This window comes from Aulonocara stuartgranti (assembly GCF_965226115.1).
Source record: "Aulonocara stuartgranti genome assembly, chromosome: 16".
Taxonomy (NCBI): domain Eukaryota; kingdom Metazoa; phylum Chordata; class Actinopteri; order Cichliformes; family Cichlidae; genus Aulonocara; species Aulonocara stuartgranti.
In genome coordinates, this window is record NC_138952.1 from 710,001 (window position 1) to 730,000 (window position 20,000).

The window sequence follows — 20,000 nt, forward strand, 5'->3', positions numbered from 1 at the left end:
CTCCCAGCGCTCGCCCCTCACAGCAAACACTGACTTCTGGTTTACCTGTGGAGGTACGGGGTTCGGTGGGCAAACACCTGATTTTAATTTGAGTGATATCGTGTCCGCCTCCACATGCTCGCGTCGTACCATCTCAGAGTCACAGGGACAGGAACTGAGACCACCATGACTGGATCTGGACACTTTTCATTTGAACCATTTTGAACTGTGTTGAGGTTTTAGAGCCAGGTGTGAAGAGAGGGCAGAGCACTGAGTTATTAGCTGATGCTAGCTAGTTTCTTCAGATGATGTCATTAAAGTACTCCAACAGCACAAACACAGTCCAGAGACCCACATCAGGGCAGTTAGCTGAGGTGTAGCCTAGCAGACAGCGAGCAGCTACAGCGTCACCATCAATCAAACAGGCCGCGCCCCTAAAAATTTAATAATTTACTCTTTGAATGAAACATCCTCCCCACTTGTTGTGTTAGGAAGGTGAAACTAGAGACTAGAACACTTTGTCTATGGAGACTGACTCCCTGCTGCCCCTGCTGGGTGTCAGAGGAACTACAGGATTTTCACTGGAAACGACTGGCCAGAACCATGAGACTGAGCAATAATGATGGAGGTGAATATAATCTCTAATAATCTCTGTTTATTTTGATCATACCTGTGTACTTTTGGCATTGAATGCAGTACTTTTGTGTGTGTGTGTGTGTGTGTGTGTGTGTGTGTGTGTGTGTGTGTGTGTGTGTGTGTGTGCAGCCTCAGGTCTGATGGCACCTGATTTCAGGGAGTGGGTCAGACAGGCAAGGGGCGGAGCCCTGGCTCACCTGGGAAATTCCTGTGCTGTGAAGAGCTGAGGGCGAGCCGCAGACTTGAGATCAGTCACTTCTTCTTCTCTTCCTCCTCCTCCTCTCAGGCAGCACGTGTGCAGGAACCTCACATCATATGAAACATGGACCGAACTCTGCAGCTGATCGTTCATATTTACAGTTTCAGTGTAGGAAGGAATAATCAAACTTTATTAGTACAACACCTGACTGACAAGCCCAAACCCAGACTGCTGCACAGCACGAGACACACAAAATAATAAGAATTCGATATGACATCATTTTTAGAGCCGCACCAAATTCATGGAGAGCTCAGATTATTATTTGCTGCTCTGTTAGTTTCAGCTCGTCACAGACGATACATGAGACAACAGAAACACCCTTTAACCTTACATCATTTGTCCACCAGAGAGCGCTCTGCATCTTCCATGTTTATGTTTGAAACGTCACAAACTGCAAACAGCTGATCCGACCTGGGCAGAGGGTAAAAACGAGGAACGAGAAGGACGAAAAGAGTGACAAATATCGGCCGAAATGTCTGAATATTGGCTTTTAAATCACTGAATATCAGTATCGCTGTTAAAAATCTGATATCGGTCGGGCTTATCAGTTTAACACAGACTGACTGTATATAAAAGATGGACTAGCACAGCGTGCGGTCACCCATTGGCTGGTCTGATCAGCGTCATGGTCGCCGACAGGAAGTGATCATATCTGATCACCGAGGCAGCGAAATGTGTCAGCTGCTCTGACCAGTAATACGTGAACTAACCTGCAGCAGCAACGTGCAGAAACCTCAGGTGGACTCTGTCCAGCTTTGTCTGTCAGGTTTGTCTTCAGGTGAGTTCAAGTGTGTCACAGGTAAAGAGGAGGCAGCCGCCCCTCCCTCCCTCTCGCTCCTCAGCCCCTCCCAGTCTTTTTTATTTAAATGTGGGGCGAGCGAGGCCAGCTCACGTGCAGGTAAATTCTCTCTCTCCTCAGTCATACTCACCTGAAGCTGAAAATCATCTCCAGTCGCTGCACAGACAGCAGCCTCAGAGGAAGGAAAGGAGAAACTGTGGAGGACTTAAAGAAGAGGAAACGTGGTGAGGGAGGAGGAGACGACAGGTGGAGGTCTGCACCTGAAGGTGGAGACACGCTGAAGATCATCAGGTTCATCTCAGACACTGAGAACACTTTTAAAGGTGGACTGATGATGAGCCTGGTTGTGTTTTTGGTTTCTCTGAAGAACAGATAAATGTCCAGCAAAGACGAAGAGGACGGTTTAAGGACGGCCGACAGGTAGAGCAGAGACTGTACGTCTGTGAGGTCACAGCACGCCAGACCTCCCCACTCTGAGCTCCTCTCACCGCCTCTTCTTACCTGTGCTCAAGTCAGAGGTCTCCTCGCATGTCCTGAAACCTCTTCACAGACTAGGACTGGAGCTGGACCTCAGGAGGCTGGTTAAACCTCTGACCTCTGACCCAGGTTTGCTCAGATATGACGTCACTGTGCATCAAAGCTTTTGCATCTTTGTTTTCCTCTCACAGATTCTCATGTGATTCAAATGTGGGCCAGACGCTCATGTTAGCAGGTTAGTGTTCAGGAGACGAGCTTCGTTACACGACGGGGAGAAACGAAACGAGTTCACATGATTTTATCTTTAGCAGCTGTTCTTATCTTTGGCTCATCGTTTAATCGTTTTGTGATCAATGTGACCGCGTCAAGTGTTGATAGTGCAGTCTGATGGTAAAATTACACAGTGTGATATTTCTCAGCCACAGGTTTGCACGTTACTCGAGTTTTGTATGTTCAGCATCATTTATTAAACCAGTTTAAACCAGTCTGTAGTGCTGTGAAAATCCCACCTGGTGCAGGTGTAACATGGAGAGTCCCACCAAGGGTCCTTCTGCCGTAACCACAGAAATGATTTTAAACAGGCAGTTAACTAAAAGTTAACTGAAAATGACAGATAAGAAACAAAGTGAAATGTAATGTAATGTGAAAGTACGGCTGACAGTCAAAAACTGCTGAACCATTAAGGCCACAAATTAAATGTTTCACTATGTCTACCACAGCAAATATGGCTGGCAGTTAAAATGACTGTTAGATATACAGCTGCAATACCTCAAATATGAATAAAGAGAATAAATTATTAGCTAAAAATAAAGCTAGCAGTTTTATTTCAGGACGATCAGCTTTAAACTGAAAGCTGAGCTGTAGTTACAGATAAAGAGACAGTTTGCTGGTTTGAAGCCAGGTTATGTGAACACAAATGAACTTGGTGGCGTTCATGAAGAATTGGCGAGACGGCCGTCTGGGTTCTCCGGGTGGAAATGTTGGACACGCCGCTGTAAGGAACCAAATCTGAGACGTTTGTCGTGTTGCTCTTTGACCACAGACGCTGAAGAAACACCGCCCAGGAGATCCTCAGGCCAACTGGAGAATGACGTTGAGAGACGCAGGACAGGAAGCGGGTCCGTGAGCGGGAGTCAAACTGTTCACAGCGCACAGGCGTGATGTTTTCGTGTCACTTCCTGCTGCTCACCTGGGTGCTGCTCACCGCCAGAGTCCAGAGCCACAGCTGGAGACCCTGTACAGGTACGAGGAGATACAGAGTGCTGGTTTCAGCTCTAAAGGGACGGTCACATGTTTCAGGAGGTCAGATTCATTTCTGAAGAACAAAACACAAAATCTGCACAAAAATAAGAGAGACTTTTTCTTGTGAGACTGGATAAATAAAGGTTTGAGCTTGTTTTTTATATATTACTACTGACAGACATTGTGCTGAAAGCTTTGTTGTATCCTAACAGGAAGTTTTAATTCATGACTTGCTTGTTCAAGTTGTTCTGTTGTGCTGAAGATCCTGGACAGGCCCCCAAACACATCCAGTCACCAGACTGGTGTGGGGTTAGGAGGGTCGCGTAACGATGGAAAACATGAGGATAACGTTTGTTCCGTTGTCACAGTTTAAACCGACCCCTGGTCCTCTCTATCACGTGTTTCTGGGCATTATTCAGTGGAGCTTCCAGTTGAGGAACTTTCAGGTGTTCCCACCTGTCTTTCTGTTCTGGTTAAAGAGCTGAGTACACAGCTTTACTTCATGTTTCCTTTTGATGACATTACTGTTGATCTTTCTCTTTGCTACAAGCTGATTTATTCCGGCAACTGAAACTGCGTTTGGCTCCTGGGCTTTGTGAGCAGCCTTCCTGAGGTTGAGTATTGTGAACTCTGACCCCTGAGGTGTGTCCTGTCGCTGACTTCACTGATGCCAAATGTCAGAGAAGGCTTTGCAGCTCCGACTCTGACGTCTCGCTGTGTTTCAGACGCTTTCGCTGCTTTGTTCTTCTGTGTTTTCAGTCTTTGAAATGTGAGATCTGTTTCTGTACATGTCGTCCCCTCCCTCCATTCATCCTCCATTCATCCTCCATTCATCCTCCATTCATCCTCCATTCATCTTACATTGATCCTCAAGCGCAACAAAACACACAGACGGCCTCAGAGGAGCTTAAAGGGGAATTCCAGCTGAAAACTAACGTTGACCTGATGCTGTCTCTGCTCCCTCAGCCGCTGTCTAACACTGATTTTTAATGTTTTAATGATTTACTCGAGCCTCATCAGAGTCAGAGCAGAAATCTGTGACTGCTCGGCAGGAAGCTGAAAAGCTTGAGCTTTTTTTTAAGATCAGGTCTGAGGTTTCAGACGTAGAAACGTCCGTCTCTGAGGGGATAAAAATAAACTGATCTGAGATCATTTACATGTCATCGCTGATACAGATTAACTGCAGATACACTTATCAGTCAGAGCTGGAGGAAATGAGCTCTGAGCTGATAAACTCGCCTCACTAGCCGCTGCTTTCATGAAAATCAGCTTTCAGGGATCTGAAATTAGCAGCAGGAGATAAACTGTCTAACCTGGATCGCTGCTTATGTGTCCCTGCGGTGATTTAAATCGAGCTACATACAGCTGGTTCAGTGTAACTCTGCGGTGGAAATCGGGCTCCAGTAAACCATGCTTTGTTTTCACTAAAGTTTCGGTGGGGTCAGTGGCGTTAGGGTTACACTCATAGAGTCCGATGATGGTCTGCTTGGTGGCGTTTCACTGCTGGGGCTGCAGGAGAGGTTAGCAGAACAACAGGAAGCAGATTTACGGTTCAGAAAATCTAAATTATTAATAACTTATTTGATTTATTTCACCCCGTCTCTGCTCTCTCCCCCTCAGACCTGCTGCCTCTTGACCTGTTGTCCAAAGCCCTGCCCCCCCCAGGACATGCCACGCCCACTCAGGTAAGACACAGGATAGCATGAAGGTATGAACATTTATGATGGTAGCTACCCCTAATATTTCATCCGCTACCCCTCCAGGTGCGGATGGTTCAGTCCAAAGGTTCCAGAGGTCTCCGATTGGCCAGCGCCGTGGCAGCACCTCTGAATTTCCCCGCCTCCCAGATCTTCACCAACTGTTACTACTTTCCCTCTGAGTTCTCATTGGTTGCCACGGTGAAGATTCAGACACTGAGACAGAAGGTGATGCAGCGGAATGGAGCTGGATCTGGTCCAGTCTGGTCCAGTTTGGATCAGTCTGGTCCAGTTCAGCCCAGTCTGGTCCAGTTTGGTCCAATTTGGTGCAGTTAGGTCCAACTTGGATCAGTCTGGTCCAGTTCAGCCCAGTCTGGTCCAGTTTGGATGAGTCTGGCCCAGTTCAGCCCACTCTGGACGAGTTTGTTCCAGTCCAATGTGTTCTTTCTCTCTCTGCTTCCAGACAAATGAGTACATCTTCTCTGTGGTGAGGGAGGGATCTGATTCGCTGTTGCTGGGGTTACGAGTGTCTGAGAACCGCCTCCACTTCTTGACCACATCCCCTGGCCCTGGTGGGCGGAGCCGAATGACTTTTAAGGACGTTGGATTAGACAATAACCGCTGGCACACAGTGGTGCTGGCTGTCACCGGGCCGTACGCCACGCTGACTGTTGACTGTGGACTTCCTCTGGAGCTGTGAGAGCTGACACCACATAGACCAATAGAGACCAATAGAGACCAGTAGAGACCAGTAGAGATCCACTTCATGGCATTAAGTGGTTTCTTGTCCCCCAGTAAACAGGTCCAGTCCTTCCCCAGCCATCTGAGCACCAGAGGGTCCCGGTTCTTCGTCGGCAGCAGGGGGCGGTGGAGGGGGCGCTTCTCCGTGAGTCTCTGATCAGGGTCAGATCAGCCAACTGTCCGTCCTGCTGGTTCTCACCGCTCTGTCTCTTCTTCAGGGTTTACTGCGGCAGCTGGTGCTGCTACCCGGTTCGGACGCCACGCCCAGACTGTGTCCCTCCCCCGACCCCGCTCTGACTGAGCTGTCCATCCCTCAGGTCCTGAAGACCACCCTCTTCCAGCCGGACCAGCAGGGACCAGTTTACACCTATGGTGAGGAGACAAACCTGCCACAGCACAGCGCCCCCTGCAGTTTGGGAGAGAGCTGTACAGGCTCCTTTTCAGCTGCTAGTGCTGCAAGGCTGATAAAAAAGCATCGACGAGTGTGTTTGGAGTGACAGTGTGTTCATAATCAGCCACAGTAAAAACACTTTCAGCTGCTCCAGCTGACAGATGTGTTTCATTCACCAACAACATCCACACCAGCAGGTTTGTGAGAGGACGCATGAAAAGCAGAGTTTCACCTCACTCACCTCTTCACGTCTATATTTTGCACGTTTCCTGACTCAAAGTTCTATTCCGACTGTTAGTAGGTGCTGTATTCAGTGCCTGGATGCTGTGGTGGAGTCAGTAGTGACAGTCTCACAGGTGAAGAGATCTTTGTTTCACTTTTTTCCACTTTAAGTGTTTACTTAACCGGCTGGTTAGGGTTAGACTAAAAGCTCCTCTTAGGCTGAACAAAAGGCTGTGGTTTGGATGAAAACCGCAGCATGGCCCTGCACACCTCTAACCTTTGTGTGGAAAAACACTGAGCTGGGGGTGACTGACTCATCAGGCTCGCTGCCAAAGCGAGGATCCGAGGACTTCCTCCACCCCTGCGAGTGTTTGGTCCGTGAACCCGGCACTGTGATGGTCTCAGTGATCGAGTAACCTGAAGCATGAAAACACCTGTGACTGACAGCTCTGCAGCTACTGTGTGTGTGTGTGTGTGTGTGTGTGTGTGTGTGTGTGTGTGTGTGTGTGTGTGTGTGTGTGTTTCTGTGTGTGTGTGTGTGTGTGTGTGTGTGTGTGTGTTTCTGTGTGTGTGTGTGTGTGTGTGTGTGTGTGTGTGTGTGTGTGTGTGTGTGTGTGCGCTACCTGCAGACTCAGCCTCTCTCCTGCTGTTTGATGTGTGTTTCCATGACAGCGTGAGGTCAGACAGAAGCTGATTCACACAGGTGTGTTTGTGTTACTGTGTCACAGTCAGTGGAAGGAGCAGCTTATCCTACCTCTGTGCCACCAACAAACACCACTGTCCATCCATCCACCCATCTATCCATCCATCCATCTATTCATCCATCCATCCATCCATCATCCATCATCCACCCATCCATCCATCCATCCATCCATCCATCCATCCATCCATCCATCTATTCATCCATCCATCCATCCATGCATCCATCCATCCACCCACCCATCTATTCATCCATCCATCCATCCATGCATCCATGCATCCATCCACCCACCCATCCATCCAGCCAGCCAGCCATCCAGCCATCCAGCCATCCATGCACCCACCCACCCACCCATCTATTCATCCATCCATCCATCCATGCATCCATCCATCCATCCACCCACCCATCTATTCATCCATCCATCCATCCATGCATCCATGCATCCATCCATCCACCCACCCATCTATTCATCCATCCATCCATCCATCATCATCCATCCATCATCCATCCATCATCCATCCATCCATCCATCCATCCACCCACCCATCTATTGACATATCCATCCATCATCATCCATCCATCCATCCATCATCCATCCATCCATCATCCATCCATCCATCCATCCATCCATCCACCCACCCACCCATCCATCCACCCACCCATCTATTCATCCTTTCATCATCCATCCATCCATCCATCCATCCATCCATCATCATCATCCATCCATCCATCCATCCATCCATCCACCCATCCATCATCCATCCATCCATCCATCCATCCATCCATATTCCATCCATCCATCCATCATCATCCATCCATCCACCCACCTATCCATCCATCCATCCATCCATCCATCCATCCATCCATCCATCCATCCATCCGTTCACCCACCCATCTATTCATCCATCCATCATCATCCATCCATATTCCATCCATCATCCATCCATCCATCCATCCATCCATCCATATTCCATCCATCCATCCATCCATCCACCCACCCATCTATTCATCCATCCATCCATCCATCCATCCGTTCACCCACCCATCTATTCATCCATCCATCATCATCCATCCATATTCCATCCATCCATCCATCCACTCACCCATCCATCCATCCATCCATCATCATCATCCATCCATCCATCCATCCATCCATCCATCCATCCATCCATCCACCCTTCCATCCATCCATCCATCCATCCATCCACCCTTCCATCCATCCATCCATCCATGCTCAGAGTTAATAAAGTTCAGCTGATTGAAGACTCGGTGCTGAACCCTTCAGTCATCCTGACTCTTTATGAGTCACAGTTTATATAAACCTGTGTCAGCTCTGTCTGTGGTGTGTTTGATTTACATACCTGAGCGCACCACACAAACAGCAGCTGCCTCGTTTCAACACTCAGAGTCTCTGCTTCCAGAGAAAAGCAGAAGACAACACAGCAGAGCTCCTGTTTTAGAGTCAGGCTCTATCTGAGCACGTCTGCATCATTTGTGGTAACGTGGTGGCAGTTTGATCTGGATCTGGATCTGGCTGCCCCTCAGGTGAAGACGTCTGATGTATCATGGAGGACTCATCTCTTGTGGTTAAATGGAAACTCCCACTAGGTTTATATCTGGGACTCTCCACCATTTGACCTTAGAACTGAAGAAGCTTCTCGGATGAGAGGTGAAACGTCTTCAAGCAACCTAAAGAAGTCCAGACGCTTTTCTTTGCAAGCTCCTTTGACTACGATGACCTGGATGACTGAGAACCTTCACAGACATGTTAAATGGAAACCTTCACTTCATTACCTGCGTGTTCATCTGCCGAGCACAGACTGAAGCAGCTGCTAACAGGAACACAGGCACGTGTTTCCAGCCGAGCCCTCCACATCCAGCTTTGCTGCAGAGAAACATGCTAGCGAATGATCAGGGGTCCTGTTTACCCCCCACCATGTTTCACTGTAGGGCTCTAGCCCTGCAGTTCCTCTAACATCCAGCAGAGGCAGCAGTGAGTCAGTCCCCATAGACTCCCATGTTAAAGCTTCACCAGAAATAAACAGACTGGTCTCTGTGGATCGTTTCTCCTTCATAACACCTGTACAGGGAGGATGTTTTTATAACTCACCTGTTTAAAGTTTGCATTATTAGGGGCGTGGCCTCTGGACGTGTTTGTGCTGTTGGAGCTCTTTGGGTTATATTTGATGTGCGCTCTCTGCTACATGTTTGTTTCATTGAAAAAATGTTTGTAAGTTTTTACTGTGACTGCGGCTCAGAGGGAGCCTGATGGTTTCAGTCAGGTAGACGACAGTGAGGTCCTGAACAACAGGAATAAGTAGGAAACTGTGAATCTGCCATCCTTTGGTACTTCAGAGATTTTTTAAGTTTGCTTTGGTTTAAGCCAATAAAATGATCGTGTGCTGTTATGAAGTGTTAAACATAGGAGCTTATTATCAGGAGCTCACATGTCCTCGGTTCCCATGACGCTCCTCAGGTGTAACCCTCGCTCTGTCCTGTTTCAGAGGCCGAAGCCAGAGTGACTGTGGGAGATCGTCCTCCCTGCTCGAGGCCGGAGCAGGGCCAGCTGTGGTTCAATGCTCAGGGGAAGGGTCTGTTCATCTGTGACGGGCTGAGCTGGAGGACGCTGCTGCAGAGTGAGTCTGGACGTACACAGGAAGTACCTCTCACACCTCAGACATGTCAGGGTCATGTGACTAAAACACATTATATTAGGAGGGTGATTTTACTCTGTGTTAGGAGGTGCTCGTTTTATTGCATAAATCTTTACATCACAAACGTTGTTTTAAATAGACATGATGCCAAATCTGTATGTAAGAAATTAGAAATGATGATTTTAAACGGTTCAGGTTTTTAAAAAAGCTCCTCTGGAACCAAACCAGAAAGGAACACATTGTTATGATTTTAGAGGATCTGGTATAATATTAACTTGTCTGCTGTAAAGAGAAGAGTAAACTTTTCCTGAGTTGCTGTTGCGGGTGGAGCAGAGTGTAGGAGGGTTCATGTGAACGTAGCGCTGGGATGGGGCTGGTTTGACGATGATGCCATGTGCCTGCGACGTGTCTGTCCATGTAAGCTGTATCACCTGTTTGTGCAGGTAAGCAGCGTCTGGATTACGTGGAGGACTACCAGGACCTGTACACCCGCTCAGAGACCCTGGACGTCGAGGTCTTCTCCATCCCGTCTGAGGGCCTGTTCATGGCTGCAGCCAACAAGTAATAACACGGCAGCAGAAACAGCTGTGGACAAGTCTCTGTCCTCTCAGTCTAACCCTCATGTCTCCCCTGGCAGGGACTCTCGGTCCGGCTCAGGTATCTACAGGTGGACCAACGCCTCCTTCCAGCTCTACCAGAACATCAGCACTCAGGAGGCTCGATCCTGGAAACACTTCACCATCGACAACAAGGTGAGCGCCTCCAACATGGACGAGGAGTACAAGGAGCTCAGCACAAAGCTGTGGGCTTAGCTCCACCCACGGCCTACGAGCAGCCAGCACCGTGCTGCTGTGACTGATGCATGACACGAGCTCCCACTGTCACTGCGACAGTCACGGATCGTTGTATGTTCTGTGTGTCGTGTGTTTTGTATAGATGAGCGTCAGCTGACGACGTAAACATGCTGACAACAGAGAGAAGTTATAGCTAATCGCTAACTGTCCTTCTGTTGGCTGTTACCATAGAAACTAAATGTCTTTGTGCCATCATGCGATTTATTGTTGGATAAAATCAATACTGCCTGACATCACACTCGTGTGCGGTCCTTGGCGTGGACGTCGGTGGACGAAGCAGCTTGTTTCTGTCACAGACAGAAAACACAAAGTGCCATCAGGCCAGAGGGATCAGATCTAATCAAGCGAAACAGGCAGAACATTTAAAACATGATTAATAAATCCGGTGGTGCAGCTGAGAGTCGTGGAGTGGATGGAGCTCAGAGGGCGGAGGACAGGAGGACAAACAGATCTGAGGCTGATTCTCTTTGAACCCTTGTGTGCACATTGTGTTGGCCTTGTTTGCACAGTGTGTGACACACACACACAGCTGTGTGCAGGTATTCAGTCCTGTTAACTCAGAGAAGTGTGTAAAGGAACAGTCTCTGCAGAGGTCAGAGGTCACTGCAGCGCACACAGACTTCTGTGAGTCGTCGTTCAGTGAAAGCTGAGCAGGGCCGCTCGGCGCTGTGATGTTAAACCAAATCCATCTCCGTGTTTCTGTCCTTCAGATTTTTCTCGTGGTGGCGGCAAACTTCAGAGAGGCGGGGTCTGAGCGGTCTGTCATCTATCAGTGGCATCGGCGGCGGCGGCGTTTCGTCCATTATCAGACTCTGGAGACTCACACTGCCCAGGACTGGGAGGCCTTTCGCATTCACAACCACAGCTTCCTGGTCGTGGCCAATCACAGACGAGGTAAACAGGAAGTGGACTGTAATGCAGTCTTTTTCATTTTAAATGAATGGATCACTGCAGCTGCTGGGGCATCACACAAAACCAGGATAAGAGCTCATTGTTGTCTCCACAGGAGAACATCATCAGGCCACGAGTTAATCAAAATTTTAAAATAATAAATGGAGAGTGGCGTCGGCTCTTTGTGCCCCGAGATGTCCCTCTCCTGCAGTCTGTGAGGCCAACGAAGCATTTCATGCATAAAAATGCTGCAAACAGAACCTTTAATAAAACTTTTCTTTTTATTTCCAGATCAAAGATGAACTTTCAGGATCAAACGTTCCTGATCGGCAGTATTTATTCGTTCAATTTGATTTTCCTTCATGTTCAGGGTATTTTCCGCAGTGAAGGAAGTATCTGAGTTTAACGAGTCTCTGCAGCGGGATGAGGAGCTCCAGAGCAGCCGGTCGTTTCTGATGGGTTTAAAGGTTAAAACGAGGCTTTTTGATGATGGAGATACGAGGTTTCCACCTGACCAAACAGGAGCTTTGAAGAGCTCGTATCTCCTCGTCAGTGTAAACACTTCAAACACATTCATGTGTGCACTTCCTGTAAAGATAAAACACTCCTGAGGCTGAGGCTGTGCAGGTGTACTGTGGTTAGATCACACACCTCTGTGCGCCGTCTCTCTGTTTGAGCTCGTGTTTATTCTGAATGATGGTGAAGTCACAGCGCACCGGCCGAAATCACCTCAGCACCAACACGTTCGATATAAATGGGCCAACTTTGATTTTCTGTCCTCTTTATCTGCTAAATACATGAAACGAGCAAAAACTGGCAGATTATGAAGGGACTTTTGTGCCGGGTAAATAATTAGCTGCTAGCAGGCTGTGAAAACTCAGACGGGATATTTTAAAGATTCATTAATGGTTCAAACCTCAAACTTCTGCATTTACAAGAATATTTTAATGTCTTTATTTAAAAACAGGTCGTCTGCAGTCGTGTCTCCAACCAAACTATCCAAACTTACTCAAATACATTTGTGTTGTAGAAAAAAGTCAACTCAGATGAAATGATTTTGAATGAGACTTTATTCGAGTCACAGGTCTGAACATCACCGCCATGACTGTTTTAACCATTTAGGAATTTCTTTCCTTCATTTTCACAGAACTCAAACTGTAACTGGACAAACCAGGATCACTAAACACGTGGATTATTTTCACTTCATGGATGCTAATCCCTCTCACAAACGTGCATCCAGGAAACCTCCGGTCTGCATGCAGAGAACTTTAAAGTGGGCAGGTTTAGGCCTGCAGGTACCTCCATGAGTACTGACACACACCCTTCAGATAGCATCAACGACAAACTTTAATATGGCAATGTCTGTGCACGACTCAGCTTTTAACACGTGGAAAACAAACAGTGACAGAGCTCTGAGAGCTCCATACCGAGGGTGAAGATTAGAAACTCGTCTCAACCGTAAACCAAACAGTTTGGTCAAACATGTTATTTGTCCGTCGTCATCTCTACCTGTTAGTCTGTGGGTAAAATACCTGAAACAGAAACTGAATGAGGTTGTGTCTTTGCACCAAGCACAGTCCAAACCATCAGTCTGTTCTATCACAGCCACAGTGATTCGCAGACCTGTGTTTTTCTGAGCATTTGGTAGCTGGACGGTCCTGCAGATCAGAGTCCATCATCTTAGTCACTCTGAAAAGAAATTAGCCAAGGTTGCTCCTGAAGATAATCTGGTGTTGGTCAGGTACAAAAAACAAATAGAGACTCAGTTCCAGGGTTTTGTAGAGATGTAATCAGATTACATGAAGGTGTGAGATGCAGCTGACGGTGATTCCCTTTTGTTGAGGCTAATCTCCGTGGAGATTTCATGTGATGGGTTTTGTGTTTCTCGTTGTTAGACGACTCGTTCTTCTAAGCTGGATGCACTTCTCTGGCTTTACTCTGTGATCACATGGACGAGAACTGAAGTGTCGAAATCATGTCAATGTGTCCCTGTGTGTCCTCAGAAAGAGACTCCAACCACAACATCCACAGTGTGATCTACAGGTGGAACCCCGACACAAAGGTGCTGCTGTTCAGTCACAACATGAGATCTTCTCCTGTCCTTTATAGATAAGATAAGATAAGATAAGATAACCTTTATTAGTCCCACACGTGGGAAATTTGTTTTGTCACAGCAGGAAGTGGACAGTGCAAAAGTTATGAGGCAAACATTAGAATACAATAAGAATAAATACAGTACACAGCTGTACAGAATAGAATAAAATGATATACTATATACAGTAGAATAAAATAGAATAAAAATATACAATAAGATAAAAATAGAATACAAATACAAATACTATATACAACTGAGTAAAAATACAACGATGACAGAAAGGATTATTGCACTTAGTGTTATTGCATATGTATGGATGTGTGTGCTTGATCAGTTAAAGTCTTTATTATGGAGTCTGACAGCAGTGGGGAGGAAAGACCTGCGAAATCTCTCCGTCCCACACCGTGGGTGCCGCAGTCTCCCACTGAAGGAGCTGCTCAGTGCTGTCACAGTCTGCTGCATGGGGTGGGAGATGTTGTCCATCAGGGATGACAGCTTAGCCGCCGTTCTCCTGTCACTCACCACCTCCACTGGGTCCAGAGGGCATCCTAGAACAGAGCTGGCCCTTCGGATCACCCTGTTCAGTCTCTTCCTGTCCCCAGCAGAGATGCTGCCGCCCCAGCAGACCACACCATAAAAGATAGCAGAAGCCACCACAGAGTCATAGAAGGTCTTCAGGAGATGCTCCTGATCGTCTCTGTCCTCGTGTTTTCGGTCCTAACCCGTCCCTCCTGTCTCTGCAGCTATTTGAGGTGAACCAGACTCTGCTGACGTCCGGAGCCTACGACTGGGAGTTCTTTACTGTGGGGCCGTACCACTTTTTGGTGGTGGCCAACACCTTTGACGGTCGAACCACCATCATCAGCTCCACCATCTACGTCTGGCTGGATGGTTCTTTCCAGACCTTCCAGAGCATCCAGGTCAGTGTTTGCCTGTCTTTCAGGGTCTCCCCACCGTCGGCTTTCGTAAACCTTTTACCTTCCTGGTCTGAAATGTTACACCAAAGAGGAAGTGCACTAACGTTTAATGGCCAGCAGGGGGCGACTCCTCTGGTTGTCTGTGAGTGTCCTGCTCAGCTGACTCGAGCTCAGTGAATGTTTCCCTCATGTTTCAGCTGTAAATGAAACATGAAGCTCATTTTGGAAACTATCGTCCAGTTATAGTCACAGAGGACAGCAACATAGGGTTTGGTCATTGGTGAGTTATTAGCCAATGAGAATGCAGCATCGGTCAGTTTCCGAGTCAGATCTACTGCACACCAGGGACCTCTGGTTTTAAACACGGTGACAGCAATAATGTTCAGTTTGTGGCTTCGCAGCATGACCTCACTAACCAGCGGTGATGTCACATCCTTCTTTTATATACAGTTAGTTTCCTAGCACTGATGCAGCGACCAGTGGGTGACTGTAGATGACTGACAGTGAAAGCATGTTCACAAAGCAGGCTGGACTCAGCTGTGAGGCTCGTGGTTGGTTAAACCCTCCTCCAGAGACGTTTCCTGAACATGAAGTCATCTGTACTCAGTAATCTGCCTGCTTGTTGACCTTGGCTGTTTGCATCATTAATAAAACCGACGCGTTCGCTCGTCCTGCTGTTCATCAGCTCTGGTCACGTGCAGCACGTCTTTAAGCTCAGGTGTGTCAGCTGAGGATCAGGGCGTTTTCACAGAGTAATCCAAACCAGCAGCAGATTAATTAATCTGTTTGCATTAGCCTAACCACAGCTCTGCAGCTAACCACCGTGGTGTGTCATCTTTACTATCTCGCTAACTTCCTGCTAACATGGATGTTGAACATTATTGTAACAGCTGTGAGAACAGCCCCACCGATCTCTTTATTCTCAACTCCCAGGATTCGAGTAAATGCACCGATTACTAAGATTGAGTTGATAAATCTGCAGGACCTGTCAGCAGGTCAAAGTGATGAACATGAGAGACATAGATTTGATTGATTATGGAGATTATCAGTATAACTGTAGATTGTTTTATTTGATTGAATTACAGACAAGAACATTTAAAAATGAGACTTTATTTTTATTATTTTTATTTCTATTTTTAATGGAGCAGGAAGTCCTGAGATGCTGCGTCTCCTGTCTGGCAGACCTGGACACGTGACAGACGTAGCTTCTTCGCACATGAATGATTTATGACAAACATTTCAGAAGAAAGATATTTTTTCTCATATCTATTAAGTTCTGTCACATAATGATCTTTTTCATTGATGAATTAAACTTTTTTTATTATCTGGGATCGTTTAATCATCCTACATATTGAAACTCAGCGATATGAGCCAAACTTTAAAGGATTATTTTATTGTGACACTGAACTCGCGGACAGTGAAACATGTCCGCTCACATTTATTCTCACAGGATTGTTTCATCTTGTGCGTCCTCTTCAGAGGATGAACTCGGGACAGCGCCCCCCTCAGGATGTTTTTAGCTGGGGCGGTGCTGCTTACCTGTCCAGGTGAGTCCTGGCAGATGTCAGAGCAGACATGACAATGAGGATGTTGTCAGTGAGTCACATGATAACAGCAGCGGCGTGACGCTGCCCGACCGCAAATCACAGGCTGGTAAAAATACCACACTGACTCACAGCTTCAGGGAAACACCTCGCTCTCAGCCGGGCTCTGATTGGTGCAGGTGTGCCTCTGCAGGTAAACGCTGTTTTCCAGCCACACTTGATATTTCTGTGTTTTTGCCCCTTAATTTCTGAGCTTCAGTGTTTTTTTTGGTCGTCGTTGATCCTGGATCACAGGAGCACGTTGCAGGTTGTTTGGATCGTCCTCACCTCGCTTACTCTGGATTATGGTGGATGTATCCATTGTGACATCACGCTCTCTGAAGCCTCCGTTTTAGCCTCATTTAGCTGTTTTTTGGAAAAATTTACCATATTTGGAAGAGTGTGAGTAATCAGCTAACATCCAATCAAAATGCTCAAATTTCTCTCACCAAACTGCCGCTCCGCCTTCCTGGACGGTCTGTTAGTACAGCCATGTTACTGGTCACATGATGTCAACACGGTGCAGAGGTCCAGTTCAGGTGAAGCTAGCAGCTACAGCCGCCTGTGTCGCCATCCACCGGTCAGTCAAACAGGCCCCGCCCCTAATATCTGCAGGGTCTTGGAGCTTCAGTGTTGTTAGCGTGATCTCAGGTTCACCTGGAGCTGACTTACTCTCACACCTACCTGCTGCCATTACTCTCGACCCCGCTCTGAGTTGTTTTAGCTCCTCCTCCCCAGAACCCGTCGCATCATTCGCTCCTGCAGTGACAACAACCAAAGATAACGGTCTTATTAAAGTCAGTGTGTGGGGTTTCAGGGTGAAGGTGGTGATGATGATGAGCGCTGTGTACCTGCAGCCTGGCAAACAGCGATGCCTGCACAGACGCAGCTGCTTGTTTAAATCATTAATGTGGTGACAGATGTGCACATGAAAGCAGGTCATAAAAATCATCTTACGCTGATGAAAATATGTTTTTCAGTCTGTTGATGTCAAAGATGAAACAGGAAACCAGAGCAGTGTAATTAATGCGTGTGTGCGAGGGGGTTTCCAGCTGCGCTGAAGAAGACTTTTATTGCTTCTGAAAACCACAAAAACATGTTAAAGCATCATGAAACCACCTGAACCTGTAATTCAGCTGCTGACAGCCGGCACAGCACGCATTAAACTGCTCAGACATCAACACGACTAATGGAGCCGCAAATAGCTCCAATCAGACCCAGCCAGACCTCGCCAGCTCCCCCTGCAGGCTGCACGAGCCGCTGCACACAGGCAGCACGAAGCAGAGCGTTTCATAGTCTCACAGTAACGTATAAAGCACTGAATTATGACTTCATTTAAAAGCTGCCTCCTTAGTTCATTGTGATGTGTCAGTGAATCCCAAAGTCCACCAGACGCTCCCCGGGCCCGGCCTGAGATGGGCTTCCTCTGAAGGGTGGCTGGCCTCGCCCTTAGAGAGGGAGGGGCTCAGAGTTAAGCCGCTGCTCCTTCACATCGAAAGCAGTCAGTCGAGGTGGTTTGAGCATCTGACAAGGATGCCTCCTGGGTGAGGCCCCGGGGCAGACCCAGGACACGCTGGAGAGATTATATCTCTTGGCTGGCCTGGGAACGTCGTGGTGTTCCCTGGCACAAGCTGGAGGAGGTGGCTGGGGAGAGGGAGGTCTGGGCTTCTCTGCTTGGGCTGCTGCCGTGGATAAGTGGAAGAAAATGGATGGATCAGTGTGTACAGTGAGCCCAACGCTCACAAGCAGTGATGGAGTCGTTACTCTATTCAAAGTAATAGATTACACAGTGCTCATTGGTGTTTTAAATGATAGAAGGCTCATCCTCGCAGTCAGACGAGTTCTTCTTTCCCACATACGTCTGACATTCATGCAGACACACTTGTTCACCCACCCGAGTGGAGGCAGCAGGGATGAAAACACCTACTTTCAACTGATGCTTTTCCCTGTGACTGATCCTGGTCACACTTACTGCACATGAGCTGGAATCTTCATCTAACCCTAACAGCTGTGTGCGCTAAGCTTCTTTGCAGTGCAGATCTTCCTCTTCTCCTCCTGCCCAGCAGCTTCATCATCCTCGTCCCGTATATCCACTCTTCCTCCTCTGCACGTGTCCAAACCGCCTCAGCCTCTGACTCTCAGCTGTTCCTCTGATGGACTCATTTCTCATCCTAATGACGTGAGCTGTGTGTTCACACTGTCACCAGTTAACGTTATAAATCTGAGGCTGTCACACATCCCTCTCCTGCCGAGGACACAGACCCTGTTTCCTTTACCGTTTAAGCAGAGGGAGTGAAAACCAGCCCAGTCCGATCACACAGGGATCCAGGTAGACACGGAGGCCATGATGCTCCGGTTACCTCCTGACAATCAGGCAGCTGGGTCTGCTTGCACTCAGCTTTAGCATCACTCTGGTTGTCTGTGAAGGTTCTCAGTCATCCAGGTCATCGTAGTCAAAGGAGCTTGCAAAGAAAAGCGTCTGGACTTCTTTAAGTTACTTGAAGACGTTTCACCTCTCATCCGAGAAGCTTCTTCAGTTCTAAGGTCAAATGGTGGAGAGTCCCAGATATAAACCTAGTGGGAGTTTCCCCCCACAGAGGGACAAAAGGACCCCTGATGATCCTCTAACCGCCTGAGCCAAGGTGTGAAACTGGGTGTGGGTCCCAATCAGCCAGAGTTTCGGGTGTGTTCATTGTGAAACCTGGTCCCACCTTATCATGTGAATTCCTGAGGTCAGATGGCCCAGGATGTGAGTGGGCGTTAAGGCGTCTGGGAAGGATCTCAAAACTGGATTATAGATGGCAAAGAGTTGGTGTCGTAAGCCCCGCCTCTGTTCAAAGATGGTCGCTCACAGTGGACATAGATGGCTTCTTTCACTCCTCTTTCAAACCATCTGTCCTCTCTGTCCAAAATGTGAACATTGGCATCCTCGAAAGAGTGACCTTTGACCTTAAGATGCAGATGGACTGCTGAGTCTTGTCCTGTGGAGGTGGCTCTTCTGTGTTGTGCCATGCGCTTGTGAAGTGGCTGTTTGGTCTCTCCAATGTAGAGGTCTGAGCATTCCTCGCTGCACTGTACAGCAAACACCACATTGTTAAGTTTGTGTTTTGGCGTTTTGTCTTTCGGGTGAACCAGTTTGTGTCTGAGTGTGTTGTTGGGTCTGAAATGCACCGGGATGTCATGCTTGGAGAAAACTCTCCTGAGTTTCTCTGATACACCGGCTACATAGGGGATGACAATGTTGTTGCGTCTGTCCTTCTTATCCTCCCTCGCTGGTGTCTGGTCTTCTTTTCTGTGCCTCTTTGCTGACTTTAAGAACGCCCATTTAGGATAGCCGCACGTTTTGAGTGTTTCCTTTACATGTGTGTGTTCCTTCTTTTTTCCTTCAGGCTTAGAGGGAACATGTTCTGCCCGGTGGTGTAGGGTCCTGATTACTCCAAGTTTGTGTTCCAGAGGGTGATGGGAGTCACTCTGGTTCTTGCTTGTTGTTTTCCATCTCCTCTGGCTTCCCTGAGTTTTGAAAACAGAGCGTGTTGTGGTTGTTTTCTCCAAGTTTAGCCAATCAGCATCCACCATGCCAAGGAGAAGTTCTTCTTTCTCCACTAAAAGCAGCGTTGAAGGGACTCCTGCAGTCAAAGCCCCTCCCACCAAGTGTAGGATTATCAGAGGGTTACCCTTCGTACCCTGGTTCTCTGAGTGTCCCCTTCTTTCCGCAGACAGTCGGAGCGACAGACTGGGAGCCGTTTCAGATCGACGGCAGGTTTTTCCTCGCCGTCGCCAACAGTCAGAAGATCCCTGATCGTGGCACGAGTGTCTACAGCATCAACTCCACCGTGTACGAACTGAACGCGCTCACACAGACC

The 20,000-nt window shown here is 47.7% G+C and overlaps 1 protein-coding gene across 2 annotated transcripts in view; it reads left to right on the forward strand.

Moving 5' to 3' along the window:
- The first annotated feature begins 1,635 nt into the window (after positions 1 to 1,635).
- Positions 1,636 to 20,000, forward strand: part of LOC309691495 (thrombospondin-type laminin G domain and EAR repeat-containing protein-like) — a 20,141-nt gene continuing 1,776 nt past the window's right edge. The window contains exons 1-15 of one of the 2 annotated variants that reach the window (XM_082509176.1): positions 1,636 to 1,652; positions 1,794 to 2,279; positions 3,193 to 3,392; positions 5,013 to 5,077; positions 5,156 to 5,317; positions 5,553 to 5,785; positions 5,885 to 5,975; positions 6,049 to 6,202; positions 9,648 to 9,779; positions 10,241 to 10,358; positions 10,435 to 10,549; positions 11,362 to 11,545; positions 13,546 to 13,604; positions 14,381 to 14,557; positions 19,854 to 20,000. The exon at positions 19,854 to 20,000 is cut by the window's right edge and continues 32 nt beyond it. In XM_082509176.1, coding sequence (XP_082365302.1) covers positions 3,311 to 3,392; positions 5,013 to 5,077; positions 5,156 to 5,317; positions 5,553 to 5,785; positions 5,885 to 5,975; positions 6,049 to 6,202; positions 9,648 to 9,779; positions 10,241 to 10,358; positions 10,435 to 10,549; positions 11,362 to 11,545; positions 13,546 to 13,604; positions 14,381 to 14,557; positions 19,854 to 20,000 — 1,719 coding nt within the window. In that variant the 5' untranslated portion in view covers positions 1,636 to 1,652; positions 1,794 to 2,279; positions 3,193 to 3,310. Of the gene's footprint in view, positions 1,653 to 1,793; positions 2,280 to 3,034; positions 3,393 to 5,012; positions 5,078 to 5,155; positions 5,318 to 5,552; positions 5,786 to 5,884; positions 5,976 to 6,048; positions 6,203 to 9,647; positions 9,780 to 10,240; positions 10,359 to 10,434; positions 10,550 to 11,361; positions 11,546 to 13,545; positions 13,605 to 14,380; positions 14,558 to 19,853 lie in introns of those variants that run through there. The other variant, XM_082509177.1, reaches the window with a different exon arrangement.